Below are 27,692 nucleotides of genomic sequence, written 5' to 3' on the forward strand. Positions count from 1 at the left end.
AATATAATTAGTACATAGATTTTCTTATGTAAAATGCATCACGTATGGAGTAAGAAATATTTTTGTTGATTGAACATCTGATGGGTTAAGATTTTATAAGATATACACGTGTTATTAAAAGGTGAACAATATTCACTTCGTTGTTGTTAATAAGAGGACATACAAATAAAAAATGATATTCAACTTCAACAACAGTATGACAATTAATACAATATCTTTCGTCCCTTGGAATAATAGGGTTACAATACCTGTCAACCTCTATTTGTAATTTATGTGCACTTATTCTTACTTGAGTAAAAAAGGAACGAATTTTCTTGGAAATGGAAAATCTAAGAATGGTTGAATTTCAAGCTTGTTTAGATATTGTGTACTTATTAACTGGCTGTAGAATGACAATTTTCCATTGTTAATGTCTTTGAAAACTATATTTTCAAAATAGTTTTTCAAATTATATTAAAAATCATTTATAGATACTGTATTAGTATGTGAACCAATAATATCGTCAAGGATTCTTCGTATACAGTAATGTCAACAAGGTTTTCCATTTCCTGCAAGTTTTTCATCCTCTAAATATGCATGTTTTAAAAGCCAATCTGAGTTCTCTTGATCTGAAACAATTTTCTGCACTCTGAAATAATATCTGTGTAACGACTTATATATTCTGTTAATAATAGAAAGTGCACCAACCTCTATTCTAACTGCTAAATTAGAAGCTTTATTATGAATGAAGTTTTGTCAAAATCTTTTGTTATACATGTATTTTTAAAATCACTTATCCAAATTTCTGAGGCATAAGTCAAAATTAGCATAATGCATGATTCATAAATCTTATATTGAACCTTTCCTGAAAGACTGTGATTGTTTGGTAGCTTTGATTTGTATGTCTACACTAAAACTTAGCCACAAAAGGCGCCAAATCACCTACCTCTAAAGTCAGCAACAAAAGGCACTAAATCATCTACCCCTAAAGTCAGCTTCAAAAGGTGCATAAGTCAGCAACAAACAGGCTCCTAAAGTCAGCAACAAAAGATTCTAAACTATACATGTATATACCCCCAATGTCAGCGACAAAAGGTACCAAATCTTCTGTACGTATATTCACCCCTAAGCATTTTCTGAATCATCCCTGTGTCTTAACACATTAAAAGTACTTTGGATGTATATTAAATTTTGCAAAAGTACTTGTTCAACAATTAAATAGTGTCTTAAGATAGTGAGGTTGATGCATAGAATGGGTTCAGAAAAGATTCAATTTCCAGGGGAAATGCAACTAAGGCCCGCAATAATTATCATGTGTTGACTACTTTTTAGAGTTGTAGTTTGGATTGAAATAATTCGTGTTTATCCCTAGTTACCCATTGATTTTATATCATGTATCCGTAATAGAGAAGAAATATTTTTCTGATTAAATGAAAGTAATAAAGGGTACAGGCAATTTGTTCTCCTTCCAAATTAATTCAAACAATTTAGAGTATTAAATTCACCTCACGAAAAAGATTTTAACTTGAGAATTTTAATTGTATAACGTAAACAGAGATAGAATGAGTGATCTGCCACTGTCTTTCTCATTAACCCGTGTTGATGTAATTAATTTGATTAAAATTAGTTGCTACCTCGAATAGATTTGAAAATAAGAATATTTTGTGCTTTTTATCTCTGATTTTTCGAGGACATTTAATTCAGGGAGATTCAGTTCATTTATTACCACATTTTAAATTAAGGTTTTGGTTCAAGAGAGTTGGTGCTATTTGAAGATGACATTTTAAAGACTTCTTTGGTAAGGAAGTTTAGTGATTTTTGTTGCTGACATTTTAAAGAATTCTTTGCTAAGGAAGTTTAGTGATATTTGTTGCTGGCTTTTCAAAATAGTTTAAGTTTTGGAGATTTTGGCACTGTTTGTTAAAATAACAAGTAATTCTTTAGGTTTGGGATATATGGTTCTATTTGGTGATGACCTTTCAAGAGGGTTAATGTTGAGGAGATGTGGTGCTCTCCGGTAATTTGTCGCTGACTTTTAAACGGTACTAGTTAGATTTTTGAGGTTAGGCGCTATTTGTGGTTTATTTTTCAGTAATATTTTTAAAGGGAGGGATCATTTCTTACTCAAACGAAAGAAAAAAAGTTTAAGAAATTGAACTCAACACATATTGTGACTTCTTGCGCAGTCTATAACATATGCCTTGGGTAGCTCAATTCACAGCTCCCATTATTTTAATTAAATTTTTTTATATTTAAAATATATGTAAATAATCTAAACCCTACATGTAATTCATTCTTTCTCATTATTACTTACTTATATATACATATGTATCTTTAATTTTGATTCGTTCACTGTAATCTACTTGTTATTTGTATAATTCGAATTTCGATAATGGAGGAAATAAAAAGATGAATACTGACTTTTCAACGGTATTATTTAGATTAGGTATATTTGGTGCTTTTTGACTGTCACATTCGCTTGAGGATTTCAACCGGATCCCCATTTATAATGATTTTGTAGCGTGCAGTACAAAAAATCTTGAAACAAATGTACAGAACGGGTGAACTCATGCATAAAAAATGTGAATAAAGCTTGATAAGAACGTTTCTATGCGAGAATTGATACCACTATCAAAACTCTCTATTTTCTTAATTTCATTCGACTTTAACTTAGTTTACGTTTCAAATTGTACAATTTAACATTATAGTAACTATGGATATTCTCAGCAACAGAACAAGGAATCTTGTTTTTGTTAACGCCAAAAGTTACGACCACCCTTGTCTAGGCGTATATATTTGGCTTAATTTAGGTTGGCGCAAAGTTACGTTTTTTAGGAAAACATACCTTAGCCCAAATATTTGATTTATGCCATGCGTAAGGTTACGCCGGTCGTAATCCTTTAAGTGAAATAGGCCCTTGGATTTACAGTGGGTCTCTTATGGCTCCGAATCTTCATGGCTCCAGCTCTTATAGCTAATTATTGCAATTGTTCGAAAAAATTACAAAGCTAGGAAAGACTTATTCAGTTACATGTAAGGGTTTGTACAAATTAAAGTCCGCAGGCATTTGAACTAAATTGTATAAATTGAAAACTAACAAATTTTTTTTTGAAACATTTTATTGAAACTCTTGTACAATTTTACATGGAACAAAAAAAATAATATTTAGCGTAATATTTGGCGCAAGAGTTATATATCACAGAGAGATAAAATAAGACAGACAGGCAATCACACCATGTACATCAAACATAAATCAGCTATATTGTAATGGATATTGGGTTCCTAAGTTCAGTATAATAGCGAATATATATGCTACCTACAGCAAATCACAAATTACTTTCCAATCTCTTTTATATTCTAAATATTTGCAGTTTTTTAATAGCATAAATTTTTGAATAAGGAATCTATCGGCAATTATGATACTTAAACTAAGAAAGTCAAGTTTTTGGATAGGTTTGAATTTACAGGAAAAATGTATTGTTTTACAATAAGTATCAATAAGTTCTGAACTCTGTATAATTTATTATTGTTGTATTTACCGAAAAGTATGCTACTTTTATCAAAAACAAAAGAGACATTATGTTTTGTTAAGAACAGCTATTCAATTCTATACCATATATACTTAACTTCAGAGCATTCTGTAAATACATGTTTTATTGTTTCAATGTTTAATTTACGGAAGCTACAAAGAGGAGAGTCCTTAAGATAAATTTTACAGAGATAATTTTTTGTAGGAACAGTTCTATGTAATATTTGATATTGCATCCATTGGAGTTTAGATTCAAGAGTAACTTTAAATGGAAGTTCAAATATATTTCCCCAGTCAAATTCATTCATATCATATCCTTTTTCTCTCCAATTTATTACCGAGGTAAATTGCTTTTTCTTTTCTCTAGTAAGTAAATTGTGCATATCTTTACATCCTTTTTTACTTTTGTAAAACACTTTTAGGGGCATTGGTATATATGGCTGAATCTTTTGTTTTACTTGTGTCATATTACACGTTCCTATATATTCAAAAATTGCGTTCCTCAGTCCTACATATTCTACATAATTTGTTTTTACCTTTGAGTTAATAATCGTTTCATAAGTTACGAAATTACCATTTGGATCAAAAAAGTCAATAATATAAATTATACCATTATTAAAATATTGTTTTAGAAACATAGACGCCTTGTTTATTTTAATTCTTGGATTATACCATATATGTTCAAATGGAATTAATTCTGTTATAACTATCTGGAAATCAGTTATTTTGGTCCAGCTCAGAAGTACTTCTTTCCATAAACAATTATGTAATAATTTACATATTTTTAGAGTATACTCAGTTCCTCTTGACCATAAGTTGCTAACACTAGTATTCATTTCAGCTTCTAAAATATGTATCCATTTAGGCGAGGAATGAAGAAGTCTTCTTCTCCAGGTTGATTTAAGTGCTAACATAAATTCCTTGTAATCAATCATCTTTAGCCCTCCCTGATTGTAGTCTTGAATGATTGTATTTTTCTTAATTTTGTGTATATCTGACCCCCAGAGATAATTGAATAAAGCTTTATCAAACTTTTGTATTAATCCATGGTCGGGGTTTGGTAAGGTTAAAATCAAATGATTCATTTTAGGTAAAATTAAAGTTTTTATAACAACTATTCTTCCAATTGGAGTTAATTTTTTTGAATTCCATTGTTTAATTGTTTGTTCAATTTCCAAAGATTTACTTTTATAATTAAGTTCTGGCATTTCATGTAAGTTAACTGAAACTTTAATTCCTAGCAGATCAAAAGTTGTATTATTCCAGGTCAGTTTCCATCTCGAGTGATGAAAACATCTTTTGAAATTTTTTTACTGCCTATCCAGACCATTTTTGTTTTCGTAAAGTTAATTCTAAGACCTGAAATACTCGCAAAAATATATCTAATTCTATAAGAATCCAATTTAAAGATTCTGGTGATCCATTTGTAACAAGAGATGTATCATCTGCCTATTGAGAGATTTTATATTCTTCTCCATCTATTGTTATTTCTTTAATATCTTTATCTCTTATCAAAATTCCTAATATTCCAGCACATAATAAAAATAAATGAAATTGGGTCACCCTGCCTACAGTCTCTTTGGGGTTTAAAGTATTTTGAAGAGAATTCATTTCGTTAGACACATGAATGTACATCATTATAAAATGTTTAAACCAATATTTGATAGGTTGACCAAAATTGAATATGTCAAGTGTTTGATAAATAAAATTCCATGATATCGAATCAAAATCTTTTTCAAAATCTATCATCATTAGCAGACCAGGTATGGAATTTCATTCTGTATAGTTCATAATATCATATATAATCCTAATGTTTTCACCTATAAATCTCCCTTTTATAAAACTTGTTTGATCTTTACTTATTAATTTGTCTAGAAATGTTTTAATGCGTTCTGCAATACAACCTGAAGCTATTTTATATATGACATTAAGAAGACTGACAAATTTTGGGTTGGGTTTCTAACACACCAAAAATAGCGTTAAACGGCATACCCTCCTGCAGCATGGATTTCTTTGCTAATATTACCCACAAACAACGCTAGCTATTAAAGTACCGAAACTCCTTGAAGCGGAAAGACAATATCTGGATTGTCACAGTTTTTATGACCTCTTGTAGTAACTAATACAGGTGCATGCTTAGTCACTGTTTTTCATGTGTATTTGATTTGTTTCTTAGGTGGACATAATAATGAGATACTTACTTTCACTTAAAGGTGATCAAAATAAGAATATTCAAGATGATATAATGGCAGAGAAACTGAAAGGACCATGTCCATATAGTACAGCAAACTGGCTCTCTAGGTTCATTTTCTGGTAAGTCATAATTTTTTTTAAACGCACTGCAACCTTTTGAAAAGAAGGCCAATTAAAAATTCAACTTTCGAAGAGATCTTTGCAGAATAAATTACATTTTTTCTACCCAATACAGGGGCAATCATATAATTACAATATTATGTTAGAGTATACTGCAGCATGGGGTGTGGCTTTATACTTTTTCTCAGCCAAGTTCTTAGGTCACCTGGATTACTCAGGTGGCAGTGCTTTTGGTCTTTGTTTATTTTCGTTTGTCGTCCGTTAACAGTTTTACAATTATATCTCCTCCGTAAAAACTTCAAGTCCAGTTTTTACAATCTTTTTAAGCACTGATAACAGATATCCATGCTGTGACCTTAATGAGTACAAATCGTTAGTATGACGAATTAGTCATGAGTATTTTGATACCCATATACTGTGCAATCGTTGTTCAAATGCAGAGTGACAGAATGCACTTTGTGGCCTGACGGTTGCTTTTGTAAGTACAGCAAAATTACTAGTATACTGCACAGTAGTCTTAGATAATGTTATGCTACCAGGTTCAAGATAGGATGCGGGATCAATAATATTCAAATTGAGAGTTTTATAAACAAGTCAGATTTGGTGACCCCGGGTCCGCATCGATATCACTGGAACGAGATACTTAGTCATGTATTGCATGTTATATGTAACCTTTAAAACCATGTACTTATGCATGTTCCTATAATGATATATGACCTATCAATATTGCACGTGAGCCATGTCTAATAACCAAGCGGGAGGCTCAGAGCCCGTATCCCTAGACTATATGATGGACAGTTTTACAGATTGTTTTTACTGTATTTGGAAGTAATCTATTCCTTCAGAATTCATATAGATATTTGTGCTGTTAGAATTGAGCTTATAACTTTGTAAAACTATATGATCACATTATGGAAAAACTGTTAAAATACTATTGGACGTAGTGCTTTCTTGGCTTAGTCGACCAGTTGAATAAGACGATAGCCTTACATTAACTTTCTCGGTGCCGTGACCAGAATTTTTTACAAGTTAGGAAAAGTGAGGACATGAAACAAGGTAAGTTTTCTATGTCCCTCGTAACTATCTCAAAGTAAACAACGTTTTCTAAGCAACCAAAATGTCGACAAGTGACGGGTTTGTTAGATAGGAATTGCAAAATTAAATGAAAGAATACTTTAGTAGAACTACGATTCATGGAGTTGGGTCAGAGCGAACAGGTCAACACTCCCAAGAAAAAAACATTAAAAAATATAATTCTTGACCATACTAAGTCGATAGAAGGCGATTTAAAACGTGTCAATGTTTTACATTGAGCACATTTGACAAACGTCTACCTGGATATATAGAGGATATCTATATTGTGTGATTTTATATTTGCTTTATCCAACGAGTTGAAATGGTGTATATATTCGCGAGGCTTGCCGAGCGAATATAACAATTTCAACGAGTTGGATAAAGCAAATATAAAATCACACAATTATAGATATTCTATTTATCTCATACAATTTGATTTATATTATGAAGCTTTTGAGACAGTCCCTTGTGTGACCCAAATTGTTTTTTTTTTAAAGATAAAAAAGATGATGCAACGTTGTGTTATGCGGCTATTGTGACCTTGCGCAGTACAATTTAGTACGTCATTCCTGAGATAGATCTAACTGTTTTAATGTAAAGTTTCACTGAAATAAACCTTAAAATAATAATATTTTAGCTCTAGATAATTTTCTTTACTATTCACTTGATTAAATGGAAATTCCGATTAGAAGACTTGAATAATCAAGTTTGTTGTCATACACAAAGTTGCGAATGCTCGTTAGTTTGAATATTGACTCGAAAGAGGAACTCCTTGGTAGTTTACGTAATTTGTAGTTTTATAAACTTCACAAAGCAAATTGAAAGTTGGAAGTGGGCTAATTTTATCAAAAACCTTGACAAACAAGAAAAAAAAGGGTCTTGTGGTTACGGTTATCAATAACTTTGCAAAAAAGGTGGGGGGGGGGGGCTACCCGCCCCCCCCCCACTCACAATTGCCCCCCCCCCCCCCGGTTCCGACGCCTGTGCTACGCAGTTATGTGTTTTCCTTCATATTTGTAATTTAAATCTTTGAAAAAATCAATTTTATATTAATTTTTGTAGTAGATATAGTTATGTTGAAAGTACTAGCAAATCTTCGAAAATATGTCACTGAAGCGTTGAAGCGAGGGGCTGTGTCAAAAGTAGTTCCGACCGGAAGTATTTGATATGGCATCACCCGTGTGATATAGCAAAGGTTTATCACACGGGTAATATACACCACACGTATGAGATAAAGTACTATATGCCAAATTTATACAAAAGGTTATATTCCTATGAAGAGGGATGCATAGTATTCCAAACGAGGAGGATTAAGAAGACTCATCCCCCACTTTAATAAACATACTACCTTTTCCAAAGGCTAATGTTGGACTGAATTTATCAGGACTATATTTGACATTCTTCTTAGGAAACAAGTTTATAGTCTCTTTTAATGACATTTACTCTGGATGACCAGAAGCCTTCCATTTTTTCTGATTAATCAGCTGACAATATAGTTCAATTTATATTAGAAGAAATAAATCCAAAAAAGGTTGTCCTCTTCAAATCTTCACAGAATAGAAAACGTGAATAAGAAAGTGGAAGAAACTTTAAAAGAACTGGATATGAACCACGTCATAACATCTTACTACTGTCCTCAAGCTAAAAGCAAAGTGGAAAGATTTCAACGAACCCTTAAGCTTCATGGCATAATTGCTAAGAAAATAACAGACAACACTCAAACATGGGATATCCATCTTAATCATGTCCATCTTAATAAGTCGTTGTTTCACAATGCTACTTTATATACAACAGAGGTGTCGTGTTGCCTCTTGATATTCTCTGAAACTCGAAGGAGATATGCACCAGAAGATCAATTCAAGATTGTCCCTCAAGTACAACTCAATGTGTTTATATTAGTACAACCGGAACCATTAGAAAGAGCTATACAGTTTAAATAACGGGAAAGAGAACAGTCTACAGACAAAGAAGACACATCCCAAGCACCTCTTCAATGAAGTATAAAAATTAAGAATGTCATTGACTTCGAGTTGGGATCAGGTGAGACCCTTGAGTAAGAACATTGTGAAGATAGAAGTCAAAACTATGAAATACCCCTAGATAACCCAAATATGCCTTTTAGACGAAGATATGGAAATAGATAAAATGATCCGTAAAGTAGGTCTATGCTTTAAGCTAACCATTAACCAATGTAAATTAATCCCTAAGCCCTGTAAAGAAAATGATAAATAAGAGTAAGCAATAACGATAACTTTAGGACATTGTTTTCACAGACGAAAACTATTATCGGGAGATATATGTTGTTGTAGATGATGGTCAGCTTGTCGAAAAGGGATAGAGACCTAGATGAGAAAGGTTCCTCCAAGGACGATTTGTTCTGTTGTGTGAATCCAGAGACACGAACCTTTAAAGAAATAATTGAAATGAAACACAAAATGAAATACACTTCAATCCCGAAGAAACTCGGAAAAGCAGTAAAATACATGTAGAAGCCCATAAGATTATTCATAGCACAAGGACAGTGTCTTCCGACTTAGCAAGACAATTACTCGGAGAGAAGAATGAAGAGGAATCTCACTATACTCTGTCCCAAGATATTTTGGATTCACGTTTGGACGATTTTTTATAAAAATACACTTACCTGTGAAAGAAGTGCAATTGAAATGGTTGAAAGGGATATTTTCCAAGATAATTTCATTGACACATTATCATCTTTCACTCGGAAAAATTCACAGGAACGAAAACAGATTCCTTACGGAGATTTATAATCGGGAATGTTTACATCTTTTCTCCATTCGGAATACACTCGGAATACATCGCGCAATATTTCAACGTTATCATCCGGGCTTGCTGTAATGCAAAATCTCCGTAGACATCACATTTTTAGCATTGTATTGAAACCTGATAAGCTAACAGGGGCGTTTTGACTGAGAAATCTTGGAAATTTTTCATACTTTTGAATGAACATCGTTTGGATCCTGAGGTATTTATAAATATCAAACAATTAAGCCAAACGTGAATCCAAAATATCTTGGGACAGAGTATAGGCCAAAATACTATAGACCGGACCTACAACTGGCATGCAAATACATTGAAGAAAAGGCCGCAATATCATCGCAACAGAGGAACACAGGAGATATAAGATCAAATTCTTCGCAAGGAAAACACTCTTTCGATTCAGCCCGATTTTTCGTACATCATCGGTACTTCAAGAAAAAATGTGGTGCGTATGGCGAGACGACTTCTCGCAAATTATCTTCTGCGAAGTTTAGACTCCGAAATGAAGCTTAAAGCTGACATGCATTTATATATAAGCATTATTTCCCATTTAATTCCTATACTACCGCCATATTAGTTGTTGATTTCTATTGTTCTGCTCAACGCTACACACCCCCTATATAAGGCTGAGAGCACTATTCATGCTTCACCGCATTCAGGTATTTCATACAACCGAACACGTTACCTTGGAGAAAGAGCATGAAGAAACTAGTTTTAACAAAAATAAATATGACAACCACTGCACTGACAAGGAACATCCAAATGAACGACGAAACAAAAAAACTAAAATCCAGGCATAGGTACTTGAAAAATCCTTGATTATTGTAGACTGTTTTTCCTGTGTATGACATATACCTTTTAACATCGCACCTGTGCAAACTGTGGCAGATCAAACAATAAAGTCAATGATTGCATAGATTTAAGAAATGGAGCGTTTTTGTAGAAACCAAAAAAAAAGATGTTACACTGCTACTTTCTTGGATTTACTATCAGTAAGCTACTGTGTTGGATGTAGTGCTACCGGGGTTTTCAAAAAGATGCAGACGTAATGCACTCTGTGTGAACGACACACGTGTTCGATGTACATATAAATTAAGGCGGCATCATCTGTGCAAAATAATACGGATACCTTGGACATTCTTTCACAGAATAAATATATTTTGTGATTTATAGATTATTGTTTCCTTTATTCTTTGTTACAAAAATTTAACTACAATGTGTATTTCATGCATTTAGAAGTCCGTGCAACCTGAATGCGTCGATCAGAAAGCATCCGACATTAACTATCTCAACCGGAATATATATCCAGGTGGCAGGTGTAGAGGAGCTATCGAAAATAATCTGGCGACCAAATGCTTTTATGAATTCATGTCAGCTTTAATGAAAAAATGAAAATAACAAACCGTCAACCATCTCAAAATTCAAAGCAGAGCAACACAGACCTCCAAAAAGATAGAGGTTGGATCAGGTGCCTAGGAGGAGTGAGCATCCTCTGCTGACCGGTGTCGTATAATTTAAGGTCCGCCCTGTAAAATGGTCCGGCCGGACCTTTAATGTTAACATTTAGGGTCCGGCTTTACCCTATAAGAATCGCATTCGCCGTTTGCTTGTTTTAAATGCAACCATGTGACTTCCCGACAGATATATATATATATATATATATATATATATATATATATATATATATATATATATATATATATATATATATATATATATATATATATATATATATATATATATATATATATATATAGTACATTGATATGAATTTTTAACCATGTTACTTGATGTTTGTGGGTGATATTTTTATTAATAATGTCGTTGGTGATTTAGGTGGGTAAATCCGCTGTTCCGTTATGGATTCCGCAACACCTTGACACAGGATCATCTGTTCGATGTCTTACCTGAGGACCAGTCCCACTTATTAGGGGATCGCATGGAAAAGTAAGGAAAGTCTAGAACATTAACGTGATTTAGAAATCTGTAAAATAGTTTATTTTAAAAGGATGTTTTCGCAAAGAAAAGTAAGGAAAGTCTTGCACGTTTCGTATTTTGATATATGAAACATTCATTTCATTATAGCACACAACTTAATTTTAATCCTTTTCTGATGTCGACGCGAAAGTGTGTCCGCATAATACAATATTACACGACTCGACAGAATCATTTTAAATAGTTATTGTGAGACAACATGCAAATGGGAATTATTAGGTGCATATATTGAAAATTATATGCAAGATATTCTTTAGTCATATTCTAGTTAGTCAAAGGTATATTTTATATTTTTCGTTGTTACTCGTAAAACGTCTAGTGAACCCTTATATCTTTTCCCTAATTCCTTAATTAGTTTAATATGTCGAATGCCTCTACTTTTTGTGTGCAATAAATATACAGATTTATGTATGGACGGAACTGTAGTCCGACAACCCAAATTTTCAGTGGAGCTTTGCATAAAGTTTTGCAATATGTAGCTTCCTGGTCGTCCATCTGAAAGGACTCGGTGCGGTATGATCAAATATCTGCCCCCGAATTCAACCAAATTTTAAATAGTATCGTATAAAAATCAAATCTTCACATAGCATTGTATAGAGGATGCCTAAAACTTTTATCTTGGTTTTAGTCATCATTGCTCAGTCGCTGTTTATCTATGACGTCACCTAAATGACCTAATTCCCGCAAATTTGCAAACAAATGAAGATATTCTCATTTTTGTTCTATATTATGCATTTGAAAGTATAGAGCACAGGTCTGCTCAAGTGCGATTTTGACATATGTTTTTCTTCAGATAGTTATACATAGTATACTAAAAAATGGTACTTGAGCAAGCCTGCGCTCGATGATTCCCAGTCGAAAAACCATCGGAAAACACCCATATTTTGCTACAAAACATCATTTTATCAAAATAATGCAATCTTAATGGCGTCATTACTACATTATGACGTTTCTGTGGTGATAACCTTTTACACCTTTATTTTCAATATGATTTTAACTATATTTTACCTTATTTTTAAAGCTCTTTTTAAAACTTTGATTTTGGGGGCAAAAAATGCATAAACCCGCACATAGTCCTTTCTGTTTTTCAGACAGGAAGCTAGATTTCTGCAGCTAATTAAAATAAGGATTGCTTGAAATCGTTAATAAATGCGCTAATTCTAGTTATTTTAAACGATTTCAGAATATTTTTATTTCTCTATCTTTTTTGCAGAAGCGACTTTCTTGACTGTCTTAAGTGAGATATATATATATATAATATAACCATTATGTACTTCATTTGACGGTCAATATGTGGTTTGATAGACCAATGTCAAGTGATATGGACCGAAGTCACAGAAAGTGATATCGACATCGCATGTTAAATCCATATCAATTTTTGTGCATTCGGTCAATATATTTAACATGGGTCCATATAACAACATATCGACCTACAAATGATGTGAATAGTTGTATATGGTAAAATTCTCTTATGGTTTCTACGATGATTTAGGATTCGAATCCATAGAGTATTATTTTAAGTCTTTAAATGTATTTTCTTTCTTTTCTGTCTAATGCTTGAAGATCCTGGAATACCCATGTGAAAAAATGTGAAGATAACGGCGAAAAGCCAAGTTTGTACTGGGCAGTGATTGCAGAGTTCAAATGGGAGTGGGGCGTCAATGGCCTCTTTCTTGTCGCCTCTGTAAGCATTGCTTCAAATTGGCTGGATCATGTAATGTTAAACCTATTAACTTTTGGTATTTCTTTGAAATGTATAACTCATGCATTTTTGACCAAACATTATTCTTAAAATAATTGTTATTACTGGCATATTTATAAAATAAATGTAATTTTTAATTATACATACGGTTGGGAAACACAAGTCGTTATGGAAATCATTATCCTGTTCTGTCTATTGGAGTTAAGTTATTAGAAGTTTCGGTTTAACATCCCTTTCAATCCTGTTGATCATGTTGGGTATGAGAGTATATATGCAGCCACGATAAAGGTTTTAGTTAAATGCAGTCTTAATTGAAGACAAAGTCTAAGTTGAAGACGATTACCTCATTCTAAGTGAGAACTTTGATAAGAGGATCAATTAAATGTGCCTGAACAAGTCTTTTAAAACTTTATTTAATATTGTGTTGGTTGTAATAACTGTTAGGGTTTAGTTTGAAGCACATGCACTCAATGATAGAATATGTGTTTATGTATATTATTGATTAAAATATTTGTTTAAGAAAATTTATAGCACAGTTAGTTTATATATTTCTTAAATAACCAAGCTAAGGGAGAGCAGTCTAATACCTAGACACATTACATTTGAACAAGACTCACAATGCCTCAACTAAATGACAAATTTCATTGAACTTGTAGCCGGATATAGAAACTATAATGCTGTCTCTATAAACAATTATAAATATTTTCCGTTTTCTCCTGTCGTGTATTTATATAGGAAGGCATCAGGATTGTCCAGCCCTACCTGATTGGTCTGATCATCTCCTACTTCCAGCCTGGCTCCACCTTGTCACAGACCGAGGTGTACATCTATGCGACGGTGGTGGCAGTCAGCCACATTCTACAGCTGATCGTCAATCCCAAGTACTACTTCAATAGCCAACATATTGCTTTGAAAATGAAAGTAGCTGTGGCTAGCCTAATTTATAGAAAGGTGAGACAAACTCTACAATTGACAGTTAAAAACAAATAAATTTGAAATTGATCAGTAATTTTATTCATAATTAATGAAGTTCTCGATGTAAAACTAGATTTTTATTTCATGAACTCAAAATGAAATTTTTCAGATACTGAAAATGAGCAGTTGGTCTAAACATTCGACGACTTCTGGAAAAATTATCAACCACCTGTCAACGGATTTGGAAAAGTTCTCATATGTAAGCCTGTAAATTCATAACAACTATTGTATGATAAGATTTTTTTTTTGTTGAGAAAAAATTAATGTTCCATTGATTGTGCAGCTGTTGTTTTACTTAGACGATCGAGAGCTTCCATTTTTGTTGGCTGGGTCCCCTGGAGATTGCGGCTATTCTGTACTTGTTGTACCAACAGATCGGTCTGGTCAGCCTCCTTACTTTGACTATTATATTGGTTCTGCTACCCCTACAGGTCATGATGGGATGGATTTATGGAAAACAGAGGTGCAGACATTCGTAATTCTCTTCCAGTGGAAACATATATTTCAATTATTTACAGTTACAGGTGCAAAACGCCAGCAAAAAAATGTGATTCATTTTAATCTTATGTTTTAAGACTTCACAATCAGCGTAAATCTGTAATATGCATGCTTATCATAACTGTGCTTAACTTTATAAGAAGCTGCTAAATGAAAAAGTCTGCTGTTTAATACAGATTATGTTCATGAATGTTATTATGAAGGATGAAGATAGGAGCCGCAGGAGACAAAAGGATCCATTTGATGAACCAGATAATCGCTGGGATGAGAGTGATCAAAATGTACTGCTGGGAGAAACCATTCAGTGAAATTGTGTTTAACATCAGAGGGTAATTGTTACTTTTATTGAGTCTCTGGTATCTGTCATTGCTGGAATTTATATACTGCTAAGCCTTATGTGGGAAATCGTGAAAATTATTACAGATCTTGGCTTCATTTTTATCCTGATAAATAGCTATATAGAGAATAATAAAAGCAAAACTGAATATTACACCCCATGTCAACCCGAGACTCTAATATCAACCCAAGGACCAGAGGACTTATTTTGGTCGATGGTTGATTTTGATGTGATACAGATTTTGACATGGATTGTTGTGTTTATTAAACATTTGAATTAATGACACATCTTTATTTTCATGTCAAAAACTCTATAAAGATTTATCATAGGTTTTCTATCTCGCTACTGCCATGTTTTGACCGTTTTGTGACGTCATATATAACAAAATAAATATTCATTTCATGAAATCATTGTTCAAACTACAGATTATGCATCAATATAAGAGAAAAGATCTTAGGTATTTAGAAAAAAGCAAAGGTGTTCCGGAAAGGTGTTAGTAAGGGTGTGCTAAGGAGTAAAAAAAAGGTGATGGCATACTGGATGTAATGAAGGCGTTTGCCGTTGTTCATTATTGTATCAGGCCTAGGGAAGCAAAGACCCCGTATAAAATAAAGATTCTTAATTTAATGTATTTAATACATGTATATTGAATTTAGATTAGAAGTGTCCGAGATATGGAAAGCCAATATTGCCAAGTCCATCAACATGGGATTGTTCCAGAGTGCCTCTGTGGTCATCAGCATGACCCTGTTTGGAACAGCGTGGTACACGGGGGTTCCCCTGTCTGCCCAGAGGATCTACAGCACCCTGGGCTGGGTCTTCTGTCTCCGCTTTACCATCTTCCTCTTTATGATGCACCTGGTGGAAGATAACAAACAGCTGGCATCTTCCCTCAAAAGAATACAGGTAAACCGTCAGTAAATCTGCTAAAGAATATGACATTTTATGTCTTTTTATACATTTAATTAGGAAACATATCAAGGTTGTGAATCCTCAGCCCGCAAATCTTTAAATGAAGCTTTGTTTTCTTTTTAGAGATGAGAATTGCTTTTTACACTGTATGAAAAGAGTACAATACATGAAAAATGAATATGAAATACAAAGTCATAGTGTTTAAGAGTTTTTAACTTTCACTTTTTTAAACAGTCTAGCGTATGCATATGAAACATTGAGGCATTATGTTATAAAATACATGTTTATAATTTTTTGATCACATTGTTCCAAACTACATGCACTTTTTTGATTAATTGCCTTGTAACATGTCTGAAAAATAACTACATATGCTTAACTTTTCTTTCAGTCCTTCCTCTCAGTGGAGGATATGAAGGTCTTTTCCGAGTCTGAAGGGACAGCCAAGTCGATGGAGAAGATGGATGTGTCTGTCTGTATCAGGGACATGACCGCCAGCTGGCTCGGGCACCACCCCCAGGACAAGGGGAGTTTTGCCGATAACGTTCAAGAGCAGGTGAGACTGCATGAAAAGAAAACACAAAAAGGCCAAATTGATATATTCTACCAATTTTTCCTTAATTTTTTTTTAAATAAAAAAATTCAAAAATGTACAATACTAGTGTATAGAATGTGTTAAAGTTATAACTTTGGATTTAGAATCTTTTATTGGAAACCTACAAAATCAATTTGAATATACATCAGATATTAGAAGTAAAAAAATATAATATTAATAGTGAAGAGTGATATATTGTGGCATTTCAGGGGATGAAAAAACCATTTTCTTTGAAGAATATTGATCTTGATGTCAGAAAGGTAGGAGGTGAATGCCACTCACAAAGTTCTAATGTTTTAACAGTTCTATTCTTTCACAATTGAAAGTGTTATGTCTCTTGAATTTCAATATATGGTGACGTTTTGTAATTGTCTTTTTCCGCCGTCATATGTTGTCCATTACACCTTAAAACTACAATGTCAATTATTTCACTTTAATTTGGAAACATCTTGGGATAAAAGGAATCTTAATTATGAAATTTATAACCTCACCACCCTCGGGACCTCATGGGCGGGGCCAAACTTTCAAAAATTCTCTCTACTCCCACAAATCTGGAAGAAACCTAATTACATGGTTATGATGTCTGGAAGCTCTTTATCTATAAAATTCATGGCCCCTGGACCAAGGGTTCAGGCCCTAGGGTTGGGCCAATATTACCATATCATAGAAATTTTTAAATGAAAAATGACAACAACAAAATGTCAATTATCTCCAAAATCCATAAAACGGAATACAAAATCAAAGCAGAGCAACACGGAACTGTAAAAAGATAGAGGCAGGATCAGGTGTAATGAAGGAGTGAGCATCCTCAGCTGACCGCGGTCACACCCGCCGTGTGCTCTTTGTCGTAATCGGGGAAAAACGAAAAAAGTCCGTAGACAATTATGTGATTAATTATGGTCTAAAAATTAGTATGAAAACGTCAGTCAGCATGCGACCCAGTGGAAGATGGTATTTGACAAGGTCGTTGTATCGACCATGGAACCTACGAAAAGATAACTTCAAACGAGACTGTTGATAGTCCTTTTTAGCTCACCTGAGCTGAAAGCTCAAGTGAGCTATTCTGATCACATTTTGTCTGTCGTCCGTCTGTCCGTCTGTCTGTCTGTCCGTCCGTCCGTCTGTCTGTCCGTAAACTTTTCACATTTTCAACATCTTCTCAAGTACTGGGCCAATTTCAACCAAACTTGGCACAAATCATCCTTAGTCAAAGGGAATTTAAAGTTGTGAAAATTAAGGGCCACGCTCGTTTTCAAGGGGAGATAATTAGAAATTAATGAAAAATTTCGAGAAATTTTCAAAAATCTTCCTCTCAAGAACCAGAAAGCCAGGAAAGCTGAAACTTGTGTGGAAGCATCCTCAGGTAGTGTAGATTCAAAGTTGTGAAAATCATGACCCCCGGGGGTAGGGTGGGGCCACAATGGGGGGTCAAAGTTTTACATAGGAATATATAGAGTAAATCTTTAAAATCTTTTTCTCAGAAACTAATCAGCCAGGAAAGCTGAAACTTGTGTGGAAGCATCCTCAGGTAGTGTAGATTCAAAGTTGTGAAATTCATGATCCCTGGGGGTAGGATGGGGCCACAATGGGGGGAGGGTCGAAGTTTTACATAGGAATATATAGAGTAAATCTTTAAAAATCTTCTTCTCAGAAACTAATCAGCCAGGAAAGCTGAAACTTGTGTGGAAGCATTCTCAGGTAGTGTAGATTCAAAGTTGTGAAAATCATGACCCTTGGGGGTAGGGTGGGGCCACAATGGGGGGTCGAAGTTTTACATAGGAATATATATAGAGTAAATCTTTAAAAATCTTCTTCTCAGAAACTAATAGCCAGGAAAGCTGAAACTTGTGTGGAAGTATCCTCAGGTAGTGTAGATTCAAAGTTGTGAAAATCATGACCCCCAGGGGTAGGGCGGGGCCACAATGGGGGGTCGAAGTTTTACATAGGAATATATATAGAGTAAATCTTTAAAAATCTTCTTCTCAGAAACTAATCAGCCAGGAAAGCTGAAACTTGTGTGGAAGCATCCTCAGGTAGTGTAGATTCAAAGTTGTGAAAATCATGACCCCCAGGGGTAGGGTGGAGCCACAATGGGGGGGGGGGGGTCGAAGTTTTACATAGGAATATACAGAGTAAATCTTTGAAAATCTTCTTCTCAGAAACTAATCAGCCAGGAAAGCTGAAACTCGTGTGGAAGCATCCTCAGGCAGTGTAGATTCAAAGTTGTGAAAATCATGATCCCTGGGGGTAAGGTGGGGCACAATCGGGGGTCGAAGTTTTACATAGGAATATGTAGAGTAAATATTTAAAAATCTTCTTCTCAGAAACTAATCAGCCAGGAAAGCTGAAACTTGTGTGGAAGTATCCTCAGGCAGTGTAGATTCAAAGTTGTGAAAATCATGATCCCTGGGGGTAAGGTGGGGCACAATCGGGGGTCGAAGTTTTACATAGGAATATGTAGAGTAAATATTTAAAAATCTTCTTCTCAGAAACTAATCAGCCAGGAAAGCTGAAACTTGTGTGGAAGTATCCTCAGGTAGTGTAGACTCAAAGTTGTGAAAACATGACCCCTGGGGGTAGGGTGAGCCCACATTGGGGGGGGGGGGTGTTAAAGTTTTACACAGGAAAATATAGAGTAAATCTTTTAAAATCTTCTTCTCAGAAACTAATCGGCAATAAGATGATTCTTTATAATTGTTAAGACTTTGGCTCCAGGACAATTCTTTTGCCTCACAAGAAGGTTCAGAGTTTGATGTAGCTTAATATCCCATATATAAACAATTGTAAGGGATCTTTTTGAGGACTGCAATACTCAACATGTGATATGAATAAAATCATCCTGTTAGAAAAGGGACTAATGATTATAAACATAAGAATATCCAGGGGGAAAAATGGATTTTATTTATACAGAATCTACATGTATTATTGTACATTGTCCAGATTGTTTGTATTATGACTCCATTAAGCTGATTTTATCATACCTATTGTTCCTCAGGTGAGCGATGTGGCCAATGGGCCTCTTGATTATCAACTTGATTGTCAGTAGCTTGCCTTGTCTTAGAAACTGTTTTTACGAAGAGCATGCCTTGTGTATCGAATTAACTGAGAGACAAAACACCATAGTGTGATGTTTTTCAGCATGTAATGAAGGTATATTGCTACATAAGTAAGGAGACTTGTTGACCATAGAAAAAGTCATCGCGTTTATCATAAAGTTTTGTTGTTAAGTTACCATCAATGTCCATGTCCAGTAAAATATCCAAATATGAACCAGATGACGCAAACTCAGTTGTATCTTTTATTTCAAGTTCACTTGAATATATTGAGTCAACTTAAGTATGGAAATAACAATTGTTAATTGATAATCCGTCGTCAATATACCTGAATGTTGAGTTGAAGGCCACAGCGAATGATTTATTTTGTTCATGACAAGTTTTCGAATAAAAATACAAAAATAGGTCTGCTAACAATGGGGCACAATTGGTACCCGTGGGAATTCCAACAGATTGTTGGAAGATTTGAAATCCAAAAACTACATAGATGTTGTCTATCAGAAACTCAAGCATCTTTTTAAATCTGAAAAACTGAAATCAAAATATTCTTTACTGGAATAAATATCAAAAACTGAATAAGCCATTATGATAAACATGAAGCCTTCTACATCTAATGAAGCCTACAATGCAAACATTAGTAAAAATAAAGGCAATGGTACTAAGGGCCTTTTTTATCATTTCAGGGAGAACTCCTGGCAGTAGTGGGACCAGTTGGTTCTGGAAAGGCTTGTATCCAGATTCAACAATGATTATTTACATTTTTAACGCTACATTTACGTATAGTATAAAGTATTAAATCATATTTTCCTCAACAGACATCTCTTCTGTTGAGCCTTCTTAAAGAACTTCCATCTGAGACAGGACAGGTGTGTGTGCAGGGTAGGCTGGGATACATGGCTCAGACGCCGTGGGTTATGTCTGGAACCTTTCAGACCAACGTCACGTTTGGAGAGAATGTGGAGCAAGAGAGATATCGCAAGGTGCTGCATGCGTGTGCTTTATACAAGGTACATATGGGCTTGTTCATCATTGAGTTATCCAGAACCTTTAAGCGTAGAAAACCTTATGCTAGACTACTAGTAGAAGTTCTTTTCGCTCTAAGTTTGTGACTATTAATGCTGTACCAGGTCATTTGAATCATAAATAAAAAAAAAAAGAAAGTCTGAAATACTATTTTAAATTAAACTCTGTCTTTAAGCTTAAGTGTTTATTGGGTGTACATGGCTACACACTCAATTACAATCGGTTGGTTATTAAATACATGTACCATGTACTAATTGAGTGTTTGCATAACTGCATACTTTTTGTAGGACCTTGAGTTAATGAGACTAGGGGACCAGACCTTGGTTGGTGAGAAAGGTTTGTTGCTGAGCGGGGGTCAGAAGGCCAGACTCACACTTGCAAGGTACTCAGTGATGTTAAGTGAAAACCTATCACTTTCAAATGAACATCTCTAACAAATTATGAAACACGTTCTTAGTTTAATCGACGCAGAAGCAAATCCATGAAATTATATTCCATCTTGAGATTCCATAAAAATTAGCTCTCATGAATTTTAGAAATCACAAGTCATGCTCACTCAGTGTAATATAAACACAACTATATAAAACTGAGTTTGAAATAAAGATTCAAACATGAGTTCAGCTTCACAAAAACTAGTCATGTCATTCTTTCTTCATTGAATTATAGGACGGTGTACAGGGAAGCAGATGTGTACCTTCTGGACGATCCCCTGGGGGCGGTGGACACAGAAGTGGGCAGTCACCTGTTCCAGAGGTATGAGCAAGAGAGATAAAGGATGTACAGGAAGGCAGATGTGTAGCTGCTGGATGATCCCCTTGGGGGCAGTGGACAAATAGGTGGGGGAGTCATTTGTTCCAGATGCAAGAGAGAGAGAGAGAGAAGGAGAGAGAGATAAGTGTACAGGGAGGCAGATGTGTACCTGCTTGACAATCCCCTGGGAGCAGTGGACACAGAGGTGGGGTTAACCTGTTCCAGAGGTAAGAGAGAGAGAGAGAGAGAATATACTAAAATGCTGATGTCTTTCTATTTAGATGTATTTGTGAGTTGCTGAGAGGGAGCACCAGGATTTTGGTGACTCATCAGCTGCAGTATCTAAGGTCAGCTGACAGAATTGTTCTTCTGACAGAGGTTTGTTCAACTTAAAGCTAACATGAATTCATAAAAGCATTTGGTCGCCATATTAGTTTCGATCGCTCCTCTACTGCCACTGGGGTATATATACCGGTTGAGAAAGTTACGGTCGGTTGCTTTCCGATCGAGGCTTTCAGTATGCACGGACTTCTAATTGCATGAACTACACATTGTAGTAAAATGTTTGTAGTAAAGAATAAAGAAAACAACAATCAATGAAATACAAAATATATTTATTCTTTGAAAGGATTTCCAGATAACTTTACTATTTTGCACAGACAGTGCTGCATCACTTCGCATTCACATCGAACACGTGTGTCGTTCATACAGAGTGAATAACGTCTGCGTCTTTTTGAAAACCCCGGCGGCACTACATCCAATACAGTAGATAAATGATTGTAAATCCAAGAAAGTAACAACGTAACATCGTTTCTAACCGTTTCTACAAAAAACGCCCCGTTTCTAAAATCCATGCGATCGTTGATATTGCTCGATCTGCCACAGTGTGTGGTTTGCGCATGTGTGATGTTATAACATACACAGGTAAACGGTCCACAGTTATGGAGGAATTTTATAAGTATCTGCGCCTGGATTTCAGTCTGTCTTGTTTCGTCGTTTATTGGATATATCTTGCCAGTGCAGTCATTTTATCTTTCTTCAAAACGCGTTTCTAGACGGCTTTTCGTCCAAGGTAACGTGTTCGGGTGTATGAAATATCTGAATGGGGTGAAGCATAAATAGTGCTCTCGGCCTTATACATGTATAGGGGGTGTGTAGCGATGAGCAGAACAATAGAAATCGACAACTAATATGGCGGTAGTCGGAGATTAAAGGGAAATAATGCGTATTTATGAATTCATGTCAGCTTTAATCTGATCAATGCTATTGACAGCATTGATGGTTATTCTTAGTCATCTTGAAGTGATGTTTATTGTTGATCAATTTAATTTATTTTTTCTCAGATTAAGAATTGTTGAGGAGAAAAGGTTTTTATATATACATAAAACTTTTCTTTGTAGGGTAAAGTGGTAAGTGTTGGAACATATGATGAACTCGTGAGACAGGGGACAGAATTTTCCTCGATCCTTACTAGGCATGAAAAAGACATAGAAGACAAAAATGGGAGGCAGGAAAAATCTGTCAATGTACAGGGAGAAAAGGTAAGTTCCTGACTTGGAAATGGCAACTGACCTTTTATAAAACTGAAAATATGTAATCATCAAATTGAAACTTGAAGATATTTTATTTTCTGTCAGCATGGAATTTATTATATCATTTAAAACTTAAAAAATGTAAGACCATTGAGCTGAGGATAAAATTCTTTCTTTAGAGCACTAAGGCGGTCGGTGATTGTGAATTTGGGGAGACCGGGGACGTTGGTTGGAATGTCTACAAGGACTACTACCTCTCCGGTCGGCCATGGCTGTACCTACCACTGACCATATTCCTTCTTCTGATTACCTATGTCAGTGCGAGTAGCTTATAAGGGAATGGGGTGGAGGTTTGGAATCAATTGTGTCCATATAAGGATATGCAAAATACTTGAGCATCTATTAAGTGCAACGCATTCTGAAAATACACTGAACTTTTAAAAATACGGTAAATTTTTTTAGTTAATATGCAGGTGATGACAAATTAAAGAAATAAAATACGTTAATTTCCAGGAAATCTATAAGACATTTGTAGGGATTTTTCAGTGTTATATATATATAAATTAGATCTTTGACAAATGCAAGATTGAGGATGGCTTGAATAACAGGTTTAGAATTGTTTAAACAATAAATCTGTTCAAACTGTTAAGGATTTTTAGAATATATTTCTAAGTATCTTTTAAAGGTCCCAGTTTCGGACTACATAGTTTAATTTTATAAATAAATTTACAGGCTGTTTATGGATATGGAGACTGGCATCTAGCTAAATGGTAAGGGATGTGTTAACGACCTTTTTAAATGTATATATCTGTACTTGATACGTACTGTATATAAACTTAGAATTTACTTATTTCTGTGGGTGTTGTGAACCTTGTCAGTCATCTTACAACAAAGGAATAAGTGATAAAGTTTGTTCTTGCATAAGGATTATGCTTTATATGTCTGAACTATACAGGTCAAAACAATTTAACCTTAAAGGGATAATCTGTAATTTTAAATCTTTTCAGGGCTGAACTCTCGGGTTCTCTTAACTTAAGGACACAAAATCGATCATATCCGATTGATAAAATTTCCCTTCTACACCCAACTCTCCTCAGCAACTTTACCACCGAGGGGTCCCTGATCACTCCCCAGGGAGATGAGCTGATGCAGCAGTACCTGGTGGCCATGTCTGTCTTTGTGGTGGGAATCAGCCTCTTCAGCCTGGTGTACTTCAGAATGTCAGTTATCATCAGCAAGAGACTTCACAACAACATGTTCCGGGTGGTGATGGGGGCCAAGACCCATTTCTCTGACTCAAACCCTATGGGTAACGAATCGTTTATAAGACTTATACTTGTCTGTTTGTGTTGAAGTTGAATGGATGGTTTCATTTATACCTGGTGACTTTGTATTTCTAATCAGATTATGTCAGCTGCAGATTTAAAAGATTCTTTTTTTGAAATATCCCACCATCTGTCTTTATGTCCATCTTTCAGCCTCAATGTTCAATGTTTTCTTTTAGGTCAAATATTGAACAAATTTGCAAGAGACTTGGGATTGATAGATTCAGTCATACCTACATTAACAAACACCGTTATAGAGGTATGTTTGATATCTATCCCTAGTAGCATCTTTTTCAAACGTAGAATATCATCATTATGAGAAAACAGTCCTTGACTTAAATTTTTCTTTATGCCGTGGGTTTTGGAAAAACCTATAGCAAACCAGTCTTTGTTACAGATTACCATATTACCACAAAATAGACATCAATATCTTTCATTTCACAATCCAAATATAAATTGAAGTATGGAAACGGATTGTGTCATTTTATTCTCAGGTGACCTTGAAGGTCCATGGGTCTATTGTTATTATTTATCGTCAGTTGTTTTATTTTGTATTTTAATCTAGATAATCGTTCGCTTGGTCATGCAAATTGGTATAACCTGTGTCATCAATCCATACTTGCTGTTACCTCTGACTCCCTTGGTTATAGTGATTTACTTAGTAAGATGGTTCTCGTTACCGACCACCAGAAATATAAAACGCTTAGAGGCCATGAGTGAGTGTTACAATAAAAAGCTACTTTGAAGATCATAGCAGATACATATCATTAACAATCTTAAAAAAATATACTAGCTGAGCCATAACAAGCAGTAGTTTAATCAGTGTATTCGATTTAACCTAGATATATAACCTAGGAGGCATGCTAGCTGCTATGTCCTTAAATGCAGCCCAAGTCAAATTATCTTTTGAAAATTCTTAAAACAATGTTAGTCTTTATTATCTCCACTTTGTTCAATCTCCTGTTCTTTGATTAGCCCAGAGTCCTATCTTCTCCCACATCTCGGACACTCTGGTGGGACTCCAGTCAATCCGTGCCCTGGGGATGAGTCAGAAGTTCCTGCGGGATTTTGACAGATTTCAGGACCGACACACCAGCGCCTTCTTCCTGTTTCTGTCCGCCAACCGCTGGTTCAGTCTGCGCTCTCTTTTTTTCCTTGACATCTACTTCATCCTTGTCATCCTGTTGTCATTGGTTCTCAGGGATAGTAAGTAGTGGTATCAAAAATACTAAGAAATGGTCTCAATACGATGTTATCCTAGGCTGCATTTAACAAAAGAACCTAGAACAAATTAAGTTGCAGTTTGTTGTAGCTGATGAATACTAAGTAATCAGCATTTATGGCCATTAAAAGTAAGTTCTCTTGGGAAACTCAGCCCTGGATCACTTTATTTTTACAACTGATAAAAATTAACAAATACACACAATGATTGATGATTTTTTAACCAAGTATGTTAAAATCCTTCAATTTTATCAAAATAGAACTTACCGGTACTTGTCTGCTTCAGTGATTGGATTATCCGGGGGACTGTTTGGAATGGCTCTGAACTACTTGCTGACAATGGCCGACCCTTTTGAGAGCATGATGAGAAGATCTGCTGACCTAAACACACAGGTAGGAATCTTTTTTAGATCAATTCAAATGTTGTTTTGATATCCAGAGAAGAAATTTTCTCATTTGTTAATTCTTCTTTCAATCATTTAATAGATTCTGATTGTAGATGACATCTGTGGAAAGAATCATATCCTACACAAAGCTAGAACAGGAGGCACCCAAAGTCTCCGATTCCCCGCCCCCTTCCTCTTGGCCTCAAAATGGGGAGATTAAACTAGTCAATGTAGGACTACAGTACTCATCTGATACTGACCAAGTCTTACACAATATAACCTGTCTTATCAACAGCAGAGAGAAGGTAAGTCACGAGTTAAAATAAAAAGGTAAGACACCGTAAGAAAGAGAGACAGACAGGCAGACAGGTGGACAGACAGGCAGACAGATGGACAAACAGATAAGCAAGAAATACTGTTAACATACAGATATATGGATGCCATCAATTTTGTAACATTACATTGGTATTTCAGGTTCTAATGAAGCATGCTTTGACAATGGGATAACTCTGGGTCTTTCTTTCAGATTGGAATCGTGGGGAGGACTGGAGCAGGGAAGAGCTCTTTACTGGCCGCTTTACTGAGGTTAGCTGAGCCTACAGGAGAGATTTATATCGACGATGTCAATGTGTTAAAGATCGGCCTCCACGAACTCAGGAATAAAATCTCTGTCATTCCACAGGTAGGGTCACTAGTTAAGTACCTATTATATGAACTCAGAAATAAAATCTCTATCATTCTATAGGTATGGCCAACTTGACAAGTCACACACCAATTTAATAAATTGATTCAAACATTTTATATGCGAGCACATGAAGTTCATTTCCCTCAACTTTTCTTGTTATCTTAAACTCAACAAGTCTCATTTCAGGGTTTCATTATGTTGGCATTGTTTGACACTTTGGGTTATTGAACAGTGAAGTTTTCTTTTTATCAGGTCTGTTCTTACATGTGTAGTTTATACAGGATCCCATTCAAATGACCAAAACTTTTGCCCTCTGTTGCGAAGAATACTCTGTAAATTTAAACCATGGAATGATGGGAACTGAATTGATAAACTTGTTGTTTTTAGGATCCAATTTTATTCAGTGGTACTTTAAGGAAGAATTTGGATCCTTTTGAGGAATACACAGATGACCAGCTATGGATAGCACTAGAACAGGTACTGACATAGCAGTATAAGACTGGTAGATGTGTGTTGCAAAATTGTAAAAACAAATTATAAATTGTATAAAGTCTTTTAAATGTGTTCCACTCACTAATTAAAGTCTGAAATTGAAATTTAATCAGTGTTTAAGTCTAAGTTATAAACATGGCAGCAAGACTGGCCGATGTTTGTTACAATATTATTGTTGTAATAAGTCTTGAAATTTAATCAGTGTTTACAGATGCATTAAGTCTAAGCTACATTGCATTCTATTACAGGTTCAGCTCAAGGTGAAAGTTCAGAGTGAGAGAGAGGGTCTGTACATGGAGGTGTCTGACAGCGGACAGAACCTGAGTGTGGGGCAGAGACAGCTGGTGTGTCTGGCCAGGGCCATCCTCCGACAGAACAACATACTGGTGCTGGACGAGGCCACGGCTAATGTGGACCACAAGTAGGTCATGGAGTCTAAAGAGGGGGGTGGGATGTCACAAATAGGTCAAATAATCCGTAGGGTTCAAAAGAAGGTCATGGAGTTTGTGGGGACACAGAATTTTCAGAAGTCTAAGTAGGT

General features: G+C 35.1%; 2 protein-coding genes across 2 annotated transcripts in view; both read left to right on the plus strand.

Moving 5' to 3' along the window:
* Positions 1-27,692, plus strand: part of LOC105337548 (ATP-binding cassette sub-family C member 4) — a 52,045-nt gene that overhangs the window by 22,897 nt on the left and 1,456 nt on the right. Inside the window, exons 17-30 of the mRNA XM_066077377.1 lie at positions 21,427-21,513; positions 21,792-21,888; positions 22,911-23,051; positions 23,222-23,356; positions 23,775-23,812; positions 24,050-24,351; positions 24,547-24,626; positions 24,933-25,083; positions 25,343-25,573; positions 25,875-25,981; positions 26,088-26,279; positions 26,501-26,656; positions 27,047-27,136; positions 27,400-27,572. Coding sequence (XP_065933449.1) covers positions 21,427-21,513; positions 21,792-21,888; positions 22,911-23,051; positions 23,222-23,356; positions 23,775-23,812; positions 24,050-24,351; positions 24,547-24,626; positions 24,933-25,083; positions 25,343-25,573; positions 25,875-25,981; positions 26,088-26,279; positions 26,501-26,656; positions 27,047-27,136; positions 27,400-27,572 — 1,980 coding nt within the window. The remainder of the gene's footprint in view (positions 1-21,426; positions 21,514-21,791; positions 21,889-22,910; positions 23,052-23,221; positions 23,357-23,774; positions 23,813-24,049; positions 24,352-24,546; positions 24,627-24,932; positions 25,084-25,342; positions 25,574-25,874; positions 25,982-26,087; positions 26,280-26,500; positions 26,657-27,046; positions 27,137-27,399; positions 27,573-27,692) is intronic.
* Positions 5,692-21,194, plus strand: LOC136272588 (ATP-binding cassette sub-family C member 4-like). Its single transcript, XM_066074335.1, has 12 exons — positions 5,692-5,821; positions 11,510-11,620; positions 13,232-13,352; positions 14,106-14,321; positions 14,455-14,544; positions 14,645-14,808; positions 15,047-15,172; positions 15,837-16,086; positions 16,481-16,645; positions 20,421-20,447; positions 20,553-20,744; positions 21,048-21,194. Exons 1-12 carry the CDS (start codon positions 5,697-5,699, stop codon positions 21,192-21,194), a joined length of 1,734 nt encoding a protein of 577 aa, XP_065930407.1. The 5' UTR covers positions 5,692-5,696.

Source organism: Magallana gigas, chromosome 2 (assembly GCF_963853765.1).
Source record: "Magallana gigas chromosome 2, xbMagGiga1.1, whole genome shotgun sequence".
NCBI lineage: Eukaryota > Metazoa > Mollusca > Bivalvia > Ostreida > Ostreidae > Magallana > Magallana gigas.